A 22,193-nucleotide genomic window follows, 5' to 3' on the forward strand; every position below is an offset into this window, starting at 1 on the left:
AGCAATCTTTCACTTGGAAGTTTTAAGGACAAATCAATTAGAAAAACAAATCATTGCATTGAGGTTATATCAATATTTTATTTCAGCAACCTAGATCAATTCATTGCATTGCATTGCTTTGTGGTAATATATATTTTATTTCAGAAAAAAAATTATTTATATAACTTCTATTTTTTTTTTTTCTAACAATTATGACTACAAGAAAATTTGAATCTGGGCATGAAAAAAGAAAAAAGAAAAAAAAAAAAGAGGAAAGAAGAAGAATTGATTCAAGGGCTTCATATTTAAAGTTCGCTTAGGGCCTTTTAAGATATTTTTAATCTCCAAATTAAAATTCTTTGTTATCAATAATTAAATTATTATGATTCAAAAGTATATCCTATGGTCCAGATAAGTGAGTCAACTACTTGATATGGATCATATACATATATTTATGCAAAATTATACAGTGAAAACATACTATTGAAAGACAAATTTCAATTAAAGCAAGAAGTCATATTCATGGTTACAGTGACTTACAAATTTCCATTTTTTATTTTTGTTTGTTGGGTAAACCATAGTTTTACACTGACACATGATTTGTATATATTATTTACGGGTAAGCAGCATTTGTAGACTACTTCCCTTATGCATAGAACTACATCAGAAGAAGAAAGAAGACAAGTTGGATACGACATATCACATAAAATTAAATTAAGAGACAATCAATATTTTTTTAATTTATAATAATAACTACTATTATCCAATATAAATTATTAATATTTTTTTAATAATATTACAATATCAAATATAAATATTTTTCTAATAACATTACAATATTTTTTTAATAATATTACAGTACACCCAAAAAAAAATATTACAATATCAAATATAAATATTTTTCTAATAACATTACAATATTTTTCTAATAACATTACAATATTTTTTTAATAACATTACAGCACACCCAATCCAATTATTATTTACGGGTATACTAAAAAGCAGCATTTGTAGACTCCTTCCCTTATGCATAGAACTACATCAGAAGAAGAAAGAAGACAAGTTGGATCCGACATATCAAGTAAAATTAAATTAAGAGACAATCAATATTTTTTTAATTTATAATAATAACTACTATTATCCAAATATAAATTATTAATATTTTTTTAGTAATATTACAGTATCAAATATATATATTTTTTAATAATATTACAATATTTTTTTAACAACATTACAATATTTTTTTAATAATATTACAATCCAATCCAATCCATTAATCAAATCACCAATTATTATTTTTTTAAATCATCGGGTCATGAGATCTATAACCCGAACTGATCACCCAACTATGAGATCTAAATACCGAACCTAATCACACATATCAAATTATTTGCTCACCTCTATTAAAATTGTTCCGTCCTTGGGGAGAGATGGACACGTAACGGATTCTTCATCACAACAGTGAACTCTTGCTTCTCTGATAGATCAACATCGCCATCATCACCAGCCTTCCATTTGAAATACCAAATCAAATTAGCAACAAAATACTCCAAATGAAGCAAAGCCAAACCTGACGCCGGGCAAATCCTCCTTCCCGCTCCGAATGGCATCATCTTGATTTCTCTGCTCCCAGTTATGTCAAAACCACCAGCTTCTCCTCCGACCACCGCCTCTTTATCAGCACCACCGCCATTCCCAGTAGAAGTCAAGAATCTCTCTGGTTTGAACTCCATGGGGTCATCCCATACTTTAGAGTCCCACCCCATTTCGGCCACCATGAAATTGATGGTGGCATTCTTCGGCACCACGAACCCTTCTAACTCAGTCTCCTCCGTCACCGAGTGAGGCAATACGAAGTGCCCCGGCGGGTGACGCCTCAGTCCTTCCAACACCACCGCTTTCAAGTATGGCATCCTCTGCAAATCCTCCTCCTTTATCATTATCAACCCCACCTCCTCATCCGATGGTGGCGGCGGTGGCGGTGGTCCCACGACTTCGGTGACCTCTTCATAAAGCTTGGCCTGAACATGCGGGTACTTCACCAAGCTAGCCATGATCCACTGCAACGCCGTCGACGTCGTGTCAGTGCCCGCGTTGAGAAATTCCTCGCACAGACTCACCATCTCGTCGTCGTTAAGCTTCCTCTTCTCCTCCGGCAACTCCAGATCCATCAAAGTGTCGACGTACGCCACCACACCATCACCGTACTCTTCTTTCCGTTGTTTCTTGAGAGCAACTTCTACTGACCGGGCTCTGATCAGAGGGATCAATATAGCATCCTCATTCTGTCGCAGCCGTATCAGTTCTTTCCACCGATTCCGGAACAAAAATTTTCCGATGGTCGGCCAGAAATTGAGTATGTCAAATCGGTGAAAACTCAGTAACAGCTCTCGCTGAACTCTTTCAATTTCTTTGATTTGCTTTTCCTCAAGCTTGTCGCCGAAGCACATCAAGACCAGAAGACAGAACATGGCGTACTGAAAATGATCCACCACTAACACGGATTTCGATTCCGATTGCGATTTGTTGAGGCGGTTAATAAGGATGGCGAGAACCCAGTTTCGCGCCGCCGAGTAATTCTTGACGCGGGAAGGGTGGAGTATCTCGGAAGTGAGGTTGCGGCGGAGGGTGCGCCAAGTGGGGCCGTAGGCGGCGGAGCTGACGTTGTGTTGGTTGCTGTCGATGATCTTGCTGGTGGCCAGCGCCTTGGGGCGGTCGGAGAAGACGCCGCCATTCTGGACAAGGACTTTGTGTGCGAGCGAGTGGTTGCCGACGAAGATGGCCGGCCGAGACCCTATATGCAGAGTGACGATGGGACCGTACTTTTGCCGGAGATCTTTGAGGACGGGTTCGATCTCCGAAAACGACTTCCGTAGCCATAGAAAGTTTCTGATGATCGGAAAAGTAGAGGGTCCCGGCGGAAGCTTCTTTTTGTTGTTGGAAGAAGAAGAAGAAGAAGAGAAGAGGAGGTTGAAGAAGAATTTGATCAGTGCTGAGATGCATAGCGAGACGGGTCTCCATGATTATAATATGTGTGTGTTGTTTAATGACTCTGTGTATAAATAGAGGAAATCTGAGACTCTTTGAAATCCAAAATTCAAATACTACAGGAGGAAAGGGCCGAGAGGCCCACACTGATGCACAACTAATGGGTCCCACAAGCTGGTGGATATAATTTATATTTTTCCTCTTCCTTTCCGATGTTTAACCAAAATTCAATGAACGCCATCATCTGGTGTCTTTTTGTAAATTTGCATACAATATTGTTTTTAGATAATCGGTCACATGTTGGAGTCCACCGATTAACGCCACATTTTGCAACAATTATTCAAAGAGGGGGAGGATGAATAGTAACGTAATTGTGGTAGAGAAAGCGTGAGTACATTTTATCTGGGTATTAGGGGCTCAATCCAGCATTGACCTCATTTTGAACTCATTCTCTGGCTTGAACTTGACCTCGAGTTTAGAGTGGAACTAGTAAAACATGTGACTTGACTCTATGGTTACTTGGAATGGATTACTTAATTTAATATTCGATTTCATTTATTTAATAGTGAAATACAAATCATTTTATTTAACTTAACCCAATCACTGATTAAGAACCATTCAATTCATTTGTTATCCTAATTAGTAATTTATATTAAAATTGCACGAGTTATCACAATATCCTATGTCGCTAGTTCTCATTTGTATAAATATATTGCATAAAAGTTAGGGTAAAGAATAATAAATTCCCTCCAATTATATCCCAAGTGCAACTAATCCTCCTTAACTATAAATAATTTCTTTAACCAACTATAAATAATTTCTTTAACCATGGTCTTTTGTAGTCTTAAGACAGAGAAAATTATTCCGGTAATCTCTTTTCACCGAAAATTTAAAAAGTTCATTTTACCCCTCATCAAATCACTAAGGCAGCTAATTAAATAGAGACAGAGAGAGAGAGAGAGAGAGGGAGAGAGAGAAATGTATAGAGAGAAAGAAGGGACCACAGAGAGAACTCAAGAAACGGCGTCCATGGCGGACGAAAAAGAATCACAAAGAGGCAACATCTATGAGAAACCATCATCATCTTCTATAGAACCTCCTCAAATCCATACTCTCTTGGTACGAATCAGCCTCTACAATCACATCATCTTCTTCTGGGTTGCCGGCGTTTTACGCCTTTGTCTGCCGGAGGTTAATTCTCTGGGCCTCCTACTGATGCAGAGAATTAAACTTATTTCTATCTGCTACTCTGCAATCCTTCATTTCGAAGAACAATTCTCAGTCCATAGTCCCAAATCAGAAACCCTAACCATCAATTAAAAAGGGTTTTTGAAAATATGCCGGAGCAATTCGTCCTCATGATCGTATTGAGCAAGAAAAGGTACACCGACGGCAGCACCGGAGGAGGAGAGGCATCGGTCTTGTTCGGTTGGGTATGGCGGTTCATTCATCTCTTGCTGGGTGCCCAATCTCACCATAACTCATTCTCCTAATGAAACCTAACGAAGTGGGTCTTCCCCTTGTGCTCATCACTCCCACCACAATCATCTCAAAACCCAACTCTGAAATTGACAAATCAGTTCCTATATTCACCCGAGCCTAACATTTTTGTTCTGTTTTCTTATAACAAAATCGTTTTTTCTGTGTGTGTCTCTGTGTGTGTTTGTGTGTGTGTCTCTCTCTGTGTCTGTGTTTGTTGGGGGGAGACTTTTTGATTCCTTCTAATTTCACATTCCTTTACCATTCAGAAAAGGGGGAAAAAAAAAAAATCTGTGCTTTGTGAATGTTGTAACCAAAAGATAAATTTAATCACAAAAAAAATTGATTTTAGCATTGAACTATGTTTTACTCTTAGATGCTTGATTTGAACTATGTTGGCATGAAGTATGTGTGAATGAGATAGGGTGATGGAGATTTTTTTTTTTTCCTGCTCTGCCCATGTGATGGAGATTGGGTTAAAGCTCAATTGCAGAGATTTTCTTTTATTTATTTTTTGTTGAATAAGTTGCATATATATATAGATAGTGAAAGAGAGGTTCAGTGTTGAGAAACAATATATATGTGTATAGAGACAGTGCAGTGGGTGGGAGAGAGGTTCAACGAGCAGAGATGATATATATATATATATAGATAGTGAGAAGAGCAGTGGTGTTTGGCTGTGTGGATAAGTTATGTGTTTGGATTGGTGGTAACAAAATGGGTATTGTTGTCCTTTCATATTCATAAGGGCACTATGATCATATACATTCAAAATGTGTGTCAAACCAACAATTCTTAGGGTAAAGGCACCGGAATGGGTAAGTTGTAACCAAACCAGTAAGTGTGGGGGATTTTTTTGCCTATTAAGATATAATTGAGGGGGGTTTATTGTACTTTATCCCGTAAGTTATGTGAATAACACACGGTGAAATGAAATTGAATGAGGCAGAGATTTGGAAGTGATACGGGAGTTAGGACTAGAGTTATGTAAATACAATTCATACGCAATTTTGACAAAAATATGGGAGTTAAAGATTACAATTATGTAAATAATATTCAACGTAATTTTGTTCACACACTCAATTTCGAACATCTCTCATTATCTTTAAGAATGGAGAGAGGTTATACAATCCCTGCTTTGGATTAACATTCTTGTATCGGCACCGCAGGCTCTTTTTCCTTATTTCATTAATAATAAAAAAATTTATTTTCACCCTTACTGTAGCTAAGACCAAGAACATTTTTTCTTCACCACTATACCAGTAAGTACCCCAGTTTTTTGTTGACTAGTGTTTGCCAAAGACTTTTGCATAGTAATCAATAAATAAAAGCAAGAATTAGGAATTTTATTATTCTTTTTAAAAAAAATTATACGAGTAAATATTATTTCATCTAGGTGGGTCATCCTAACAGATGAGTGTCAAAAGCGTAAAATGAGGTATCATTGCTGTCTCTTTCTACTGCTTGATGTTCTTACCAAACATCATCCTACTATCATAAGATTTGATTAATTTGCAACCAGAGAAAGTAACAAGAGGTTTTATGCTACAATAATATTTTAAAGTTTGTTAAATAAATGAAATGACCCACATCAACTTTGACTTATTATTACATTTTTCGAAAGTGTTTGTGAAATAAGTGTCCGTAATCCAACAAAAAGCATGTCCTTTTCGGTGGATGAATTCGTAAATTATTAATATATATATAATTTTCTTTTCAATCTTGATCTCATACTCAAATTTCAAGTTTTAACCAAATCTTATATGTATTTGTAAACTTTTATCAATATAAGTGTTCGTAATTTAACTGACTCTTTCATGTGTACATGACCTTTTTAGTAGATAGCTTATAAATTATAAAAATATATATTATATCATTTCAATCACAATCTCATACTCAAGTTTTATAAGTTACAACTGATTCTCATATGAACTTTTAAATGTTTGTGGTTTTCATGTTTTTTTTTTTTTTTTTTTTTTGAAAATTTGGTTTCCATGTTGTTAGATACACACGTATATAAGTTTTGAATTACTACTTATTTTCTGTTGCACTATTTTTAAGTGCTTTAGGGTTTATTTGGTTAGATAGAAATTGACAAAGGAAAGTGAGAGTGAAATAAACAAAAATTAGTTTTCCATGTCTTTGATTAGCATGATTTTTTTTTGGAAGAAAATATGAAAAATTATTCTTTTATGATTTTGTATAGTGTGAAACTTGAGCACAATTGGAATTTGATATATTTTTCTCAAGAAAGTAAAATTTTCGTGCTTAAACCCAAACAAAGCCTTAGACCGTAATTAGTTAGCCAAATTCTTAGAGATCATCTGATAAAACACTTAATGGTGAAGAAGACTAACACTTTTTATTTATTTATTTTTGAGGGAGTGTTTTGGGCCATTTTACAAAGTCTTGTTGGGAATTTAAGTAAAATTTTGTGGGAGCACCGTAGACCCAACATCTAGGTTCAAACCCATGTTTTATTAAAAAAATTGTCAATTTGTTACGTAGGTAATTCATTTTGAAATTTAGAGGATGTAGTGGGATTAATTACAAGTTAAGCCAAGCCATATTCTCTTGAGGAGGGTGAATAAAATACGAGTCACCTTCTAAATATGTGTTGGAAAAAACTGTATGGATAAGTTTACACCAACCTGTCAATTTATGATCTAATTTGAGATTTTCCTTGGGAGGTAGTAGGAAAGAATTGAAATGTAATAAAGAATATTGATTCATACATAAGAAAATGTTCTCTATTGATTCAAACACTGTATTTATGGAATAGGGATAGAGGAAGAGGAAAAACTGAATACACGAATTATTTTGGAAAGAAGAGATCAAAGAATCTGAACTAAAGGTACAAATTCCTTTTTACCTATTAGAATAGTGATCAGATTTTTTGCCCTATAAGAAGTGATTTGATTTTTCACAATGTCTATATAAGCTTCCAAGATATTACGCAAGAAAGCTAGGCTTCTTTGATCATTTGATTTTGTCTTCTCAAGTAATATGGTCTTTAAATTCTAGAAGAATTGACGGTGAGAGAAAAAAATTGATGGTTAACTAATACAAAGTAAGTGTCATGTTGTTCGAGTAATTAAGTTGTTCTCCGTATTTGGGAGAACATGTTCGAACCTTACACCCTCTTCTTTTAGCAACTAATTCCTAAAATTCTTGAATTTAAATAAATAAATAAATAAAAATTTGTATTAATAGGAGAGATTTGACCAGAAGTGAAAGAAGAACAAAACATGTGCCTACGTAATCGTCTTTAAGGGAGCAATAAAGAAGGATAAAAGTTCAAAGAAGCTGAATTGAAGAGGAAGGCAGAGAATTTTGGAGAGTGAAGAATAAAATATGCTAATGTTACAATTTACTCCTGTACTTTGAAGTAATGATGTTGGATTCGTGAAGTAATGATGTTGCATTCTGGAAGAAAAAAATAATTCATATGCACAACAAATACAACGCAAAAATTAGTACGGGAGAGGATCTGGTTCTTGCCGGTTGATGAGGTCGTATTCTCTGCAATATAAAACCTACATTTAGGTGTTTGATCAAAATGAATTTAACACCTTGTTTGGAAGTTGTTGAGAGAGGATGACAGAGGAAGGACTGACTCTCTCTTGCAAGACCAAACTTCAAATTGTGATTTCGCGGTTAGCAGTAGCAGCCCAACATTGCCAATGTTCAACTCATCGACCTCATAAACAAAGTCTGCAACCAGTTCAAACAATTCTTTGATGTATACCTTTAGAATCAGATTCCAAGCTCATAAACATATAGAATACCCTATATATTCAGTCCAAATGCCCTGGGAGCACCACCTCTCAGAATATCATATTCACTCCAAAATAACACCGACATTTCACGTCTCTCTTACCAGCCTCATCTATGATCAGCCTTACCATCAAGCATGAAAGTTGTGCTGTGATTTGTTTTCCCACAATGTGAAAAAACCAGGGAGTCACAACTTGCTTTGATATGTCCAATCCAATGCCTCTCTGCACCACTAGGTTATGATGAATAAGAACAGTGAGTTGCACCATAACATAGAAGCAATATTATACAAAGACTATGGAGAACACAGCACTATTGAAATACTTATCTAATGATATAAAAATATAACAATTAATCTAGAGAAAAAAAGAGAGTAACAAATTCACTTCCTTCAAAGTTGAGCTGCTACTGCCAGCATAACTAGTGCTCTCAGAAGCATGCACAAAACCACTTTCCACCATTCTTCAATACATTTTCTTGTTTACTCTGTTTTAATGTAAAGAAGACAGATTAAAGGTCACTATATTATCTGGCATTCTTTATGCATTACAGTTACGTTAATAAAGGGCAAACCCAGTGCACGAGGCTCCTGACAATTGCGGTGTTTGGAGAGGGTCAGATATACACAGTCTTACCTCTAGCATGCAGAGAGGTGTTTTCTTATTTTGAACTGTGAAACAACCTTATCATTGGGTCAACGGGGCCCTCCATTTAATATAACTAGCATTTCAAGAAAACATAACTAAAATCTTCAAAAAAATTTGACTTGTTTGGTTTGTAAATATGGAAACAGTTTTTTGTTCTCTAAAAATTGAAAACAAAAAACTGTACAAAAAACTCTCTTAATTCGGTTTTTTGAAAACTCAGTTATAATAAAGTATGTATTCAAATAATTATGATGAGCAGTGTTTCAATATCTTTTATAGTGGTGTAACCATATAACAAATGCTTCAAGGGCAATAGTAATGTTTTTTTTTTTTTTTAAATCTTTGATTGTATTTGCTGTGGAGCAGTATTATCATTTACGGACTTGTGGGCTTTGAATATTCTGTTGATTTACCATAATGTGTAGTGTTTTTCCAAATTTAGACCTCCGAAATGTGCACTGCAAAAACCCTCTTTCCCAACCGTTGCGCCCTAAAATAACTTCATTAGTGAGCCCAATGAGTCAGCTATCGTTCGGTGTTCCTCTGCACGGTAGTCACCATGTTACAGACCTGTGTGCATGCTTTTTGATGGATTCATGAAAATCCTTGACCTCATTTTCACAGAGCACTGTTCTGCAGAGCAATTACAGAGCTTCAGATTACAGGGCTGCTTCGAATCCTTGACCTCATTTTCTAAATCAAATTCGTTTCATTATTCTTTTAACTCTCTTTGTAAATGCAATTGCATGCATATTGAGTGAAGTATTGAAGAACCATACATTTGTCTACTAAGATTCGATGTGTTCAAAAGGCATCATGAACATAAATGGATCATACTATATATTCCTTAATCCTTGCTACCATTGAATGGTCATTGAAAGGCATCTTTATTGTGTGTTCACTTTAAATGGTAACTGTAGCGTCATTGTTAAAATAAATGGTCCGAATGTCTGTTGCTTAGTCATCCCAAATGAAAAATTGAGGGTTGAAGTTCCTTTTTTATTTTTAATGCTTATTGTACTTGCGGTTTTTTTTTTCTTTCAAATATTTCATTTTTTTTTTCCACTTGCTTTCCTGTAATTAAATATTTGGGGCTTAAATACTTAACCTATATCAGACACGTTCTCCACTTGCTCAACGTACCCATTCCATTTGGCAGGTCTATTGGAGAAATTTTTACATGATTCGCGGCGCCAATCACAAGCAATTGTGTCAATTTTTTGTTTACGTGATCTCATCTGATTGGTTGGAATTATGTCAGTATTAAATTGTTTAGAAGTCCTAACAAATAACCCATACATAAATGAGAGCTGTATGGATGTGATTGATATCCACCATTTTTTTTTTTTTTCAAATGAAGGGATGGAAAAACTAGTGAATAAAGCTGAGGAAAAGGTAGAGATCAATTCACATATGGTGGTGAAGTTTATTACATCAACAAGGTTGAGATCAATACACATAGGATGGGGTTTACCGAGTTGATCTCCAAATCCAAATTATTTGTTATGCATAATTAAATAATGATTCAAGAGTCTATCCAATGGTGTAGATAGTGAGTCAACTACTTGAAAGACAATCATGTAGTTTATCTGTTAAGCAAGAAGGCTGTTGTAACCGAATATTACGACGTCGAGGGGAGCATTTGACCAACGTGGTTGTTAGATGCTCTCCTCCCTTGATTTCTTTTGTTTTCTAATCTTTTATGCTTGCTAGTGTAAAAAAAAACAAAGAAGACAAATTTCAATTACAGCATGGGGCCGTATTCATGCTAACATTTATTTATTTATATTTATATTTTTTATCATTGATTAAAACAAACCATGCAGCACACTAGGAAGCGACACATGCCCCACCAACTGACACCAAACGTGGCCCATGCGAAGCAAAAAAAGCAAGCTGCAGCAACAGCCACACACAAGCATAACTGGTTGGGATTGACGTGGCATGAATTCAGCGCTACAACCAGCAAACCCAACACCGGCCGGTGACCTCGCCGGAATCAGAAGCAGGAAGTGGAGCCAAAGGGGCAGCAAAACTGCAGCAAGACGAGCAAATCCAGGGACACAAACGGGGGAAATCTTGAGCAACGTAAAACACCCGCCGGCGACCCAACAACAGATAATGGAAAGCCCCACAGATACTGGAAAGCACCATAAAACCGAAGCTCCAAAGGATGCCCAGCCTCATAATAAATTCCGGTGACAAGGATCCATGAGCCAGAGTCAATGGCGTCCGGAAAAAAGGCAGCACGGAGCAAAACAACAGAAAGGAGCAGCCAAGCTGCTTTAAAATCACGGCCAACGCGCAAAACCCGGAAACTTGAGTGAAACACCGGCACGCCGGACCAAGAGAAGAACGGACAAAAAGAACCGAAAAGAGGCGTCCCAAAGAGCACGAACAGATAAGTAGCATCAAGAGCCACCCCGACCCCAGAACCCGTGTCCACAGACGAAACAACCCCACAGCGAACAAAAAAAGACCCAACAGCGATCACAGAAAAAACAAGCAAAAACCCAACGCAAACAAGCAAAAAGATACCCACCAGAAAAAACAACCAAATACCGGGATCAAAAGGGAAAGCCATGGTAGAACGGCCAAAACCCCAGGCAGCAATCAAAACACCCAAACGAGAACCCCGGAGAACACTACAGACAGTCGGAGCCGACCACCGGAGGAAAGAGCCCATCCCATAGAAACACCACGGAAACAAAACAAATAACACCTCCAACAACTAAGCAGGAATAGATCCAACAACGAGAAAACGAAACAAAAAAACCCTGATGAAAACAGAGAGGCTCCTACGGGAGGAGAAATCACAACAAAACACCGGAGTTTGTACTCGTAATGACTCGTCCATGCTTAAATTGACTTACAAGTTTCCATTTTTTGTTTTTGTTTGTTGGGTAAACCATAGTTTTACACTGGTACATGATTTGTACATATTTATGTATGGCATACTAATAAGCAGCATTGGTAGACTTCCCTTATGCGTAGAACTACACCAGAAGAAGAAAGAAGACAAGTTGGATACTACATATCACATAAAATTAAATTTCATAGTTTGGGGGATTTTTTTTGTAGTGCGCCAATAGTTTAGAGGGAGTTTATGCATTTAAACCTACTATTATATATGGCATACAAATAAGCGGCATTGGTAGACTACGTCCCTTGCGCATATAACTACTACACCATACAAGTTGGATACGACATATCACATAAAATTAAATTAAGAGACAATCAATATATTTTTAATTTATAATAATAACTACTATTAATGTTCCGTCCTTGGAGACAGATGCGCCCGTAACGGATTCTTCATCACAATAGTGAACTGTTGCTTCTCTGATAGATCAACATCACCATTATCACCAGCCGTCCATTTGAAATACCAAATCAAATTAGCAACAAAATACTCCAAATGAAGCAAAGCCAAACCGGACGCGGGGCAAATCCTCCTCCCCGCTCCAAATGGCATCATCTTGATTTCTCTGCTCCCAGTTATGTCAAAACCACCAGCTTCTCCTCCGACCACCGCCTCTTTATCAGCACCACCGCCATCCCCATTCACAGTAGTAGAAGTCAAGAATCTCTCTGGTTTGAACTCCATGGGGTCATCCCATACTTTAGAGTCCCACCCCATCTCGGCCACCATGAAATTGATGGTGGCATTCTTCGGCACCACGAACCCTTCTAACTCAGTCTCCTCCGTCACCGAGTGAGGCAATACGAAGTGCCCCGGCGGGTGACGCCTCAGTCCTTCCAACACCACCGCTTTCAAGTATGGCATCCTCTGCAAATCCTCCTCCTTTATCACTGTCAACCCCACCTCCTCATCCGATGGTGGCGGCGGAGGCGGTCCCACGACTCCGGTGACCTCTTCATAAAGCTTGGCCTGAACATCCGGATACTTCACCAAGCTAGCCATGATCCACTGCAACGCCGTCGACGTCGTGTCAGTGCCTGCGTTGAGAAATTCCCCGCACAGACTCACCATCTCGTCGTCGTTAAGCTTCCTCTTCTCCTCCGGCAACTCCAGATCCATCAAAGTGTCGACGTACGCCACCACACCACCACCGTACTCTTCTTTCCGTTGTTGTTTCTTGAGAGCAACTTCTACTGACCGGGCTCTGATCAGAGGGATCAATACAGCATCCTGATTCTGTCGCAGCCGTATCAGTTCTTTCCACCGATTCCGGAACAAAATTTTTCCGATGGTCGGCCAGAAATTGAGTATGTTAAATCGGCCAAAACTCAGTAACAGCTCTCGCTGAACTCTTTCAACTTCTTTGATTTGCTTTTCCTCAAGCTTGTCGCCGAAGCACATCAAGACCAGAAGACAGAACATGGCGTACTGAAAATGATCTACCACTATCACGGATTTCGATTCCCATTGCGATTTGTTGAGGCGGTTAATAAGGATGGCGAGAACCCAGTTTCGCGCCGCCGAGTAATTCTTGACGCGGGAAGGGTGGAGTATCTCGGAAGTGAGGTTACGGCGGAGGGTGCGCCAAGTGGGGCCGTAGGCGGCGGAGCTGACGTTGTGTTGGTTGCTGTTGATGATCTTGCCGGTGGCCAGCGCCTTGGGGCGGTCGGAGAAGACGGCGCCGTTCTGGACGAGGACTTTGTGGGCGAGCGAGTGGTTGCCGACGAAGATGGCCGGCCGAAACCCTATATGCAGAGTGATGATGGGACCGTACTTTCGCCGGAGATCTTTGAGGACGTGTTCGATCTCTGAAAACGACATCCGTAGCCATAGAAAGTTTCCGATGATCGGAAAGGTAGAGGGTCCCGGCGGAAGCTTCTTCTTGTTGTTGGAAGAAGAAGAAGAAGAGAAGAGGAGGTTGAAGAAAGATTTGATCAGTGCTGAGATGCATAGCGAGACGACGACGATGAACCAGGTCTCCATGATTATTATCTTCAACCGTGTGTGTGGTGTTTAATGATTATGTGTGTATAAATAGAGGAGATCTGACATTCTCTTTGAAATCATTCCTCAATCCGAAAATAAAGGTCCGTGAGGCCCACAATGTTGCAAAACTAATGGGTCCCTGAATATAATATAAGTATCTCTTCCTCTTCCTCTTCACTTTTTGATGTATAAGTTTTAACCAAAATTCAATGAACATCATCATCTGTGACTACTGGTGTCTATTTGTAGATTCGGAATCCTCCGACACATTCCATCATTCGTGATTTTTTTTAAGACTTGTATAATATATATAGTTACTTTAACTTTAAATTTTGATGATGGTAAAAGCTTGTTATTGATTTGACGATAAGGAAGGAATATGTGGATAAGGATTAGAATTTTGAATAGAGTATATGATTACGTGGTTTGTTAGATAAGTTGGATACGAAGGAAGTACACGGGTTAAGAATTTTCCTTGTACGATTATATAATTTTATTTATATAGCATTTTGTTAACTGTGTGTTGTTGATTTGTACATACAAAATTAGAGAGGAAATTGAAAGTTGTGGTTGAGTTGTATCAAAATTTAAGCAAACTAGGCAAGTTAACCTTGCTTTCTATATTCATATATTATCTGTAACTTGATTTGTTTCTTAACAATATTATAATAATTTGATGAGTATTTTAATGAAATGTCTAATAATGGTGGTATAATTATAGAACTTGATATATTTTTATATTTCGGAATTCAGTCAATTATCTGAACTTTAGATTTAATTCATGTATGTGTATTTATTTATATATATTATTTATTTATTCATTCATTCTTGAAACTGGATTATGAGAATTATAAAGTATTTATTTATTTATTCTTTGAAACTGGAATATGTGAATTATAATATGTGTGTATATATATATATATATATGACGACCGAATAAGAAGTGCAATTACATGTTATGCGGCAGATATTATGTGTATATCTTTTTGCCGCCACGGGAATGTTCATAGTAACTTTTAAGTATATGTAGTTAGATATTTGTTATTAGTCTAGAGTTGTGACGTGAGATTGTTGGTCTTTGGCTTTGGATCAATTGAGATAGATAGTTAGGTGTTTAGTATGGTTGATTGTTGTCATTTTTCATGATTAAGTGTGGGACCAAGGTTAAGGCTAAGGAGAATAAGAAGTGCATATACATGTTATGCGGCAGATATTATGTGTATATCTTTTTGCTGTCAAGGGAATGTTCATAGTAACTTTTAAGTATATGTAGTTAGATATTTGTTTTTAGTCTAGAGTTGTGACGTGAGATTGATGGTCTTTGGCTTTGGATCAATTGAGATAGATAGTTAGGTGTTTAGTATAATTTTGGATTTCCATGGTTGATTGTTGTCATTTCTCATGATTAAATGGGGGACCAAGGTTAAGGCTAAGGAGTTGTAGTTTGGATGAATTTTAATTCTTAGATCAAAGAGATCTGTGTTACTTACTCGAATGTGTACGTGTACTGTAGTATTTGAGCCAGGAATTAATCCTATTTGATTAATCCTTTTAGGTATATATTTTACTATTATGTGTTATGATATAGAAATCTTAATTTAGATTTTTTCATGGACTAGTTGTGGACTTAGAGAGTAAAAAGAAGCTACATATTACCGTACTCTGGTTGATAAGGATGAATGGTCTTGATTAATACTATTAAATGTTGTGGACGTGATCAAGGGTCATATGGGGAGTAGACGTACAATACAGCCACACGTATATTTTTGATAGTCAGGGACTATACGATTCACACCATTTTTGGTTGAGGGGAGCCCGGGGCTTATGTGAGGTAAGTGAAATTTAGTAATTAATTATTGAGATGATTAATAGATTTATAGTGTAAATTCGAGATTCTGATAATCTTGTGACATAATGGTATTGAGATATAATATTTTTGAGGAAATAATTATTGGATGGGAATGAGATTATAGTAATATAGTTGTACCAAGTGTGATAGTAGCTATAGTGACTATTAGGTATTAATATTTATTTACTTCGGCAATATTAATACTTAGTAGGTGATTTGATGAAGGTGATTAATGTTTCTTTTATGGGTTGCATTGAAGTATGGGAATACAAGGTATGAGTTAACTTGTTGAACGATGATAGTGTTTAGCAATTTCTTGCTGAGCTTATGAGCTCACCCCTTTATTTCTTTCAGGTGCACATGGATTCAATGGGAAATTCAGGTGCACATGGATTCAATGGGAAATTGAGATTTTTTGGATTTTCACATATTGATTTTATTATTGTTTCTTAACAAACACTTTGTAATAAGATTCATTTAGTTGGTGGAATTTTAATTAGTTTCATTTAGTTGGTGGAATTTTAATTAGTTGGGGATGTAATAAATTTCTTTTGGATTGATGAATTTTTTAAATAACATATATTTTTACTAATTTAATCATGATTTTTGGTGAATATATGATGTGAGTCACATATCAAATTTTAATATAAGACATTAATTCTTTTGTTAGAATTTTTGAAGCGTGACAAGATGTTATCGCTCACGAGTTATGAAATTCATTCACAATATTTGTATTTACTACTACAAAAGATCAATGTTCACACGTGGCTCACGTTGGATTCACACCACAATTTGCAACAATTATTTAAAGTGGGGAGGATGAATAGTAACGTAATTGTGGTAGAGAAAGAGTGAGTACCAGGTAGTACATTTTATCTGGGTATCAGGGGCTCAATCCAGCATTGACTGCATTCCACTTTGACTCATTCTCCAGTTTGAACTTGAACTCGAGTTTGGAGTGGAACTAGTGAAACATGTGATTTGAGTCGCTCGGATTGGATTACTTAATTTAATGAATTTAATATTCGATTCCATTTATTTAATAGTATTTAGAAACAATTCAATTCATTTATTATCCTAATTAGTAGTTTGTATTAAAATTGATACAAGTAATCACACCTTCCTATTTCCCTAGTTCCAATTTGTATAAATATATTGCATATGAGTTATGTGAATAACACATGTTAACTGAAATTGAAAGAGGAAGAGATATGGGAGTTAAGACTAAAATTATGTAAATACCATTGACACCCAATTTTGGCAGATATATGAGAGTTAAGACTAGAGTTATGTAAATACCATTCACACCCAATTTTGACAGAGATATGGGAGTTAAAGATTAGAGTTATGAAAATAATATTTACACAGCATTTTTTATTCACACACTCAATTTCGAACATCTCTCATTATCTTTAAGAATGGAGAGATGTTATACAATCGGGCTAGATGCCCAACTACAGGTAGCTTAAACAACCCACTTACCCGCTTGCCAACATCCTTGAATTGGCACCTTAAGCACGCTCTTTTTCCTTATTTCATTAATAATATAAAATTCTATTTTCACCCTTACTCCAGCTCGAAGAAGAACATTTTTTCTTCACCACTATACCAATCAGTACTCCATTTTTTTTGGTGACTAGTGTTTACCAAAGACTTTTGCATAGTAATCAATAAATATAATCAAGAATTAGACCATGGTACTGGTAAAGCGGCACCATAAACCTTACTCATTCCTATCTTCAAAACCACCAGCTTCTCCTTGAATTGGCACCATAAACCTTAAGCATTCCTATCTTCTAAAGCGGCAGCCGAAAGATGAGAGCCTGAGAATGAAGTTGTGAGTGACGTGACGAAGTGAACGTCCTATGGCTTCAGATCTTCTCTCTCTTCTTCTCCGGCCACAGATCTCTACAGCCTTAGCCGAGCGATGAAGTGAATCAACACCATCATGCGACCTCTTTCAGTCCTTTACCGTATTCTCTCTCTTTTTTTCCGGCTACAGATCTCCGATCAATGTTAAGACCCTAGTCATATATATATATATATATATTGAAGTAACAAGTTCTACCTTTTCACAGTTAGGTTTTGTTTTTACAGTTTGATTTGATCATCTAGTTTTTATTTTGATTCTCTTTCACAGTTTGATTTTGTAGCAATAAGAATTCGAAAAAATCCTCAAATTTAATCTGGAAGCGTGGATGGGGCGGGGGCGGTTACGAGGATTAGGGTTAAAAAAATAATTGGTTATGGGGCGGTTTTGGGTGTCAAATTTAAACAAGGATGGGGTGGGGAATGAGAAACAGGCCCCAACTCGCCCCATTGCCATCCCTACACCGGTGAGGTGCCGATTGAGGACCCTCAGACGATCAAGTTAGTACTTGTAATCGTATGGCATAAGAATTAAATCTGTATTGAATGTTTGAGGGTTTTTTCTCATACTTTCTTATGACTGTCGATTAGAATCAAATTGGTTCAGCCGATGTTGATGGTTGAGATATCCCTTATCCATAGTAATGGGATTTGTTGAGGTAATGAAGTTGGTTGCGATTTCGGGGTTTACCTTATCCCTTTAGTTAGTTGAATGACGATATCTCTATATCCTCAAGTTGGAGAAGAATGGCGGTGGGTCAACCTAGGGTTGATTTTTTTCCCTATCCGTTGCCCCCTATTTCCTGGTTCGAAACAGATTAGGAAATATAATTTTTTTTCCACCCCGGGTCACTATTCCCTAGGTGAGCAGTATATTCGAGTATTGTTCTCGAGGTGGGAATTTTTTTTTCACCTCGGGTTACTATTAGTGCCTCCTGGTACTGTTCCTGATGTGTGAATTTTTTCACCCCCCATTATTATTCCCGAGGTGAATAGTACCTCCTGGTATTGTTCTTGAGGTGGGAATTTTTTTTTCACCCCGGGTTACTATTCCCAAGGTGAACATGGTACTACTCTTTGTGCCAACATTATCATAGACCAACTTCTGGTAAGCGAAGTGATTACTTCCAATTGTCTATGAAAAACCTAGGATATATGCCTCAAGCATATCGTCCACGATTTAATTTAATTTCTCGATCAATTCCTCCATCTAGAGATATGAAGCAAAGTTATTGTTCCAAAATCTTCAAAGAGTTCCTTCAAAATAGCACTTTTCATCCACAATAATGGATATCTATATGCTATAACCCCACTATCAGTGCAACATAGAACTGGTATGAAATTATAACTGAACATAACTTTAATTAATGTTCACAAGTGAACTTTCCTAATCCATATGGAATTAAAATTCCAATTCCATGTCGAGAATTCCTACGTACCATCCACTCCTGATTAGTCCTACTCCCATGTTATATAGGAAGTGGCAAAAATCCCTGATGATATCCGATTATCCACTTTCCACCTTTCTAACAGGTGTTCCACTTAGAGCCAGTTATGTACACGTCTCTATCCGTACCTCTTCATCAAAAATTGACGTTAGATGTCTTGATATACCATATAACCATCTGAGTACATCGAGAAAAAATGTACAAATTTTACATCTCAGTCACTCCAACATAATATACAGAACCTAGTAATCCTCCCCCAGAATTTTAAGCTCTATCTGAGTAAGGTAATACCACTTCTAGGGTCAACTCCGATATTGTAAATTGACCTCCTTAATTACCTTGGCAATAACAAGTGTCATTATTACACATGCTATATAAATTCAATCGATAACTCAACAACAAACCGAAAGATTTTAAATATCCCATCGATTGTTGAGAGCATCCACTTCCATATTTGCTTCCACCAGACAAAAATTGATCCAAAGTGTGAATCACCACTTCTATCCATCTAAGCCGTTTCATGATTCGTCTTATTTGTATGAATTGATTTCATATCAGTTCGAAATAGACTAGAATTAAGCTAACCGAATTTATTAGTCAACCACTATCTCAACCAGAATCCGACCTTTGTGTAAAATTAGCAATCCCTCAATTAAATCCGTGAAAAATGCTCTCTCATTTCCATTTCGGTATCGGGAATGGCTGCAAAGGACCCAGTGATCTCTAATGGTCAATCTCGACTATCTAATAAATATTAAACTTGGAGACTATATCTATATCCCACCTTTTGCCTGTCCTCCAAACATCTTCTTCATATCATGATGCATCATATCTCTACCTGGATGAAAATAGAGAACTAAGAATTATGAATCTCAGTCCTTACATCCTCCCTCCATTTCTTCTGTAGAAAGTACCATTAGTTTGGTACTACCAGCCTTCGTCTGCGCCCATTTGTTTAAATTGGAGCATCTTCAAAAGATAACTCTACAACTGAATTCTTGCACCACTGCTTTGTGATAAACTTATCGATAAGGAAAATCAACTAGTATTATAACTTTACAAAAGTCAACTAGTTACGACCTTTCCATACACATACTTTAATACAAGTAAGTGTCAATCTGACTTCTTGTCTAACTTGAAAAGAATATGGAACATTTCCATCCATCAACCAATTCATTAATTCCTAGCAACAACTAATTGGTGCGAATTGTGACCTTAAAAAAAAAAAAAATCCATATTATTTATGCAAATGAAGAGACTTTGTTTCCTCCTTCATGTGCAACACAGACAACTCCTCAAAATGATACACCATCGTGAATAAATTCATGTTTAAGAATAGACTGATGAAGATTCATTTAATCTATTGTCTTCACTTGTGTCATTCTAATAGGTACCTAAACCAGCACAAAATCCTCATTTATCTTGGTGACAACTTCTGGAATTCCGAAGAAGATGTTTAGCAAATCCGGCACCTTTAATAAATCATCGTGGCATTACAGTGATCTTTATTTACCACAACCTCACGAATAACAAAACATTAGCAACCATCTTATCATGGCGTTATAATATGATATGAATCCATACCTAGCGTAAAGTATGTCAAACTAATCGTACTAGATTATTTGACTCGTAATTATGGTTTAACTTTCCCATTTCCAATAACATACCATAATGACTCATGTCGAGGTCCAATAGATTGGCTAGAATTATGTATGTCTACCAAATCCTATGACCACATGCTCACATCCTAGCGTAAAAATAGTGTTATTACCTATGATGTAGAAACAATAGTTGGCTGATCACATAACTTGTGTCACAAACTAAACCACATACCATAATCTCGAAGAGTTAATGAAAAAAAAACACGTATAACAAACACAATAGCACCAAAAAAAAAAAAAAATTACTCCTACTTAACACATCGTTCTTTCTAGGGACAATCTCCTTTGAAATCCATTTGCAAATTGTTTTACAAAACTGTAATACCCCGTAATTTTAAAGAATGTATTTAAATTAATTTTGTGTTAGGTTAATTAATTTTATTTATTTGTGCATACTACATTATTTTATTAAATTCATTTAATTGTGCATGTAAATTAATTGTGTATGTTAAAATAGTAAATTTATTCATTTAATTGTGCATGTATTATTTTAATTACTTTTATTTGTTGATTATGTTTAATTAAGCAATATTAGTTAATTAGAGTATTATATTTGTGTTATAAAGTATTATGATGATATAATATATTATTTTGTAATAACAATAATAATAATTATATTAGTTTAATAATAATAATAATAAAAATATAATAATAATAATAAAAAAAGTTTATTAATAATAATATTAGTAATAATAATAATAATAGTTATAATAATAATAATAGTATTAAACCAAAGTCATGATGAAATTAGAGATTAGGATAGGATTGCATCAATGGTTATGGTTGGAATTGAAGCCATATGGTTGGGAGGATGGTTAGTTGATGAAAAAATAAGATATTTGTAATATTTATATTATATATTTTGTATATAAATTAACTAGCTTGCCTTAGAAGAAAATAAAGGGAGTTAGAAGCAAAGTATAAATTCTTGAGAGCTATTTTATAAGAGTGAAAGGAAAAGAGAAAGAGAAAGAAGCTTGGACCGGTGTAGGCAATTTTACCCGACTACGCGCAGACCGGCGGATTTATTTGTAAATCCAAAAAGGCAAGTTATTATCTACTTTTCCCCTTTGAATTAATAAATTAATTGTTTAATTTAGTTTTATGCATAGAGCCAAGGTTTAGAGGTTAATAAATTATTAATTTTATTTTATTCAATTAATGGAATTTTAATTATATAGGATGGTATATATTTATTTAATGTCCTATGAAATTTATAATGGCTAAAAATAATTAAATAAGACTTTAGGGATTTTTCTAGAATTTTCTAGATTTTTCCGGGCATTTTTTGCAATTTCCGGCGACCTTCCGGCGAGTTTTCCGGTCGCCGGCAGTGGGGGAGACGACCGGAGTGATCCGGTGCGACGCGGCGCACCATAGGAGGGTGTACGCGCGCATCCTGGCCATTAGTGGAGTCTGATTGATCCGGTGCATCGCGGTCCATGATACCGCGGTACACCCAGATCCGTGGACGTTGGATGGAGGAGATGTAGATGGATTGATCCGGTGTGGCGCGCACGTAGGAAATCTGATGCAACCGACCAACCAGCACACGCCGCGTCAGCAAGACACCCCTAGTGCGCGCGT

At 36.4% G+C, this 22,193-nt stretch overlaps 2 protein-coding genes across 2 annotated transcripts; both read right to left on the reverse strand.

Moving 5' to 3' along the window:
* Nucleotides 1–1,263: 1,263 nt before the first annotated feature.
* LOC132314593 (cytochrome P450 89A2-like) lies at nt 1,264–11,556 on the reverse strand. Its single transcript, XM_059813437.1, has 5 exons — nt 11,012–11,556; nt 10,842–10,905; nt 9,979–10,108; nt 8,019–8,160; nt 1,264–2,994 (listed from the first exon to the last, which is right to left on the reverse strand). Exons 1-5 carry the CDS (start codon nt 11,554–11,556, stop codon nt 1,383–1,385), a joined length of 2,493 nt encoding a protein of 830 aa, XP_059669420.1. The 3' UTR covers nt 1,264–1,382.
* A 511-nt stretch (nt 11,557–12,067) lies between these two features.
* LOC132312898 (cytochrome P450 89A2-like) lies at nt 12,068–13,864 on the reverse strand. Its single transcript, XM_059811462.1, has one exon. It carries the CDS (start codon nt 13,774–13,776, stop codon nt 12,142–12,144), a length of 1,635 nt encoding a protein of 544 aa, XP_059667445.1. The 5' UTR covers nt 13,777–13,864; the 3' UTR covers nt 12,068–12,141.
* Nucleotides 13,865–22,193: the final 8,329 nt, after the last annotated feature.

The sequence above is a fragment of the Cornus florida genome, unplaced genomic scaffold, assembly GCF_030987335.1.
Source record: "Cornus florida cultivar Cherokee Brave unplaced genomic scaffold, ASM3098733v1 CherokeeBrave_3.0.0_Hap2_Chr06, whole genome shotgun sequence".
NCBI classification, from domain to species: domain Eukaryota; kingdom Viridiplantae; phylum Streptophyta; class Magnoliopsida; order Cornales; family Cornaceae; genus Cornus; species Cornus florida.

Coding starts and splice junctions, on each gene's coding strand:
- LOC132312898 (XM_059811462.1), bottom strand. CDS start 13,776: ATGGAGACCTGGTTCATCGTCGTCGTCTCGCTATGCATCTCAGCACTG.
- LOC132314593 (XM_059813437.1), bottom strand. CDS start 11,556: ATGGGCTCTTTCCTCCGGTGGTCGGCTCCGACTGTCTGTAGTGTTCTC. Junction 10,906..11,011: donor CGGTTTTATGGTGCTTTCCA/GTATCTGTGGGG, acceptor GTCTTGCTGCAG/TTTTGCTGCCCCTTTGGCTC. Junction 8,161..9,978: donor GGAGAACGTGTCTGATATAG/GTTAAGTATTTA, acceptor AACTGGTTGCAG/ACTTTGTTTATGAGGTCGAT.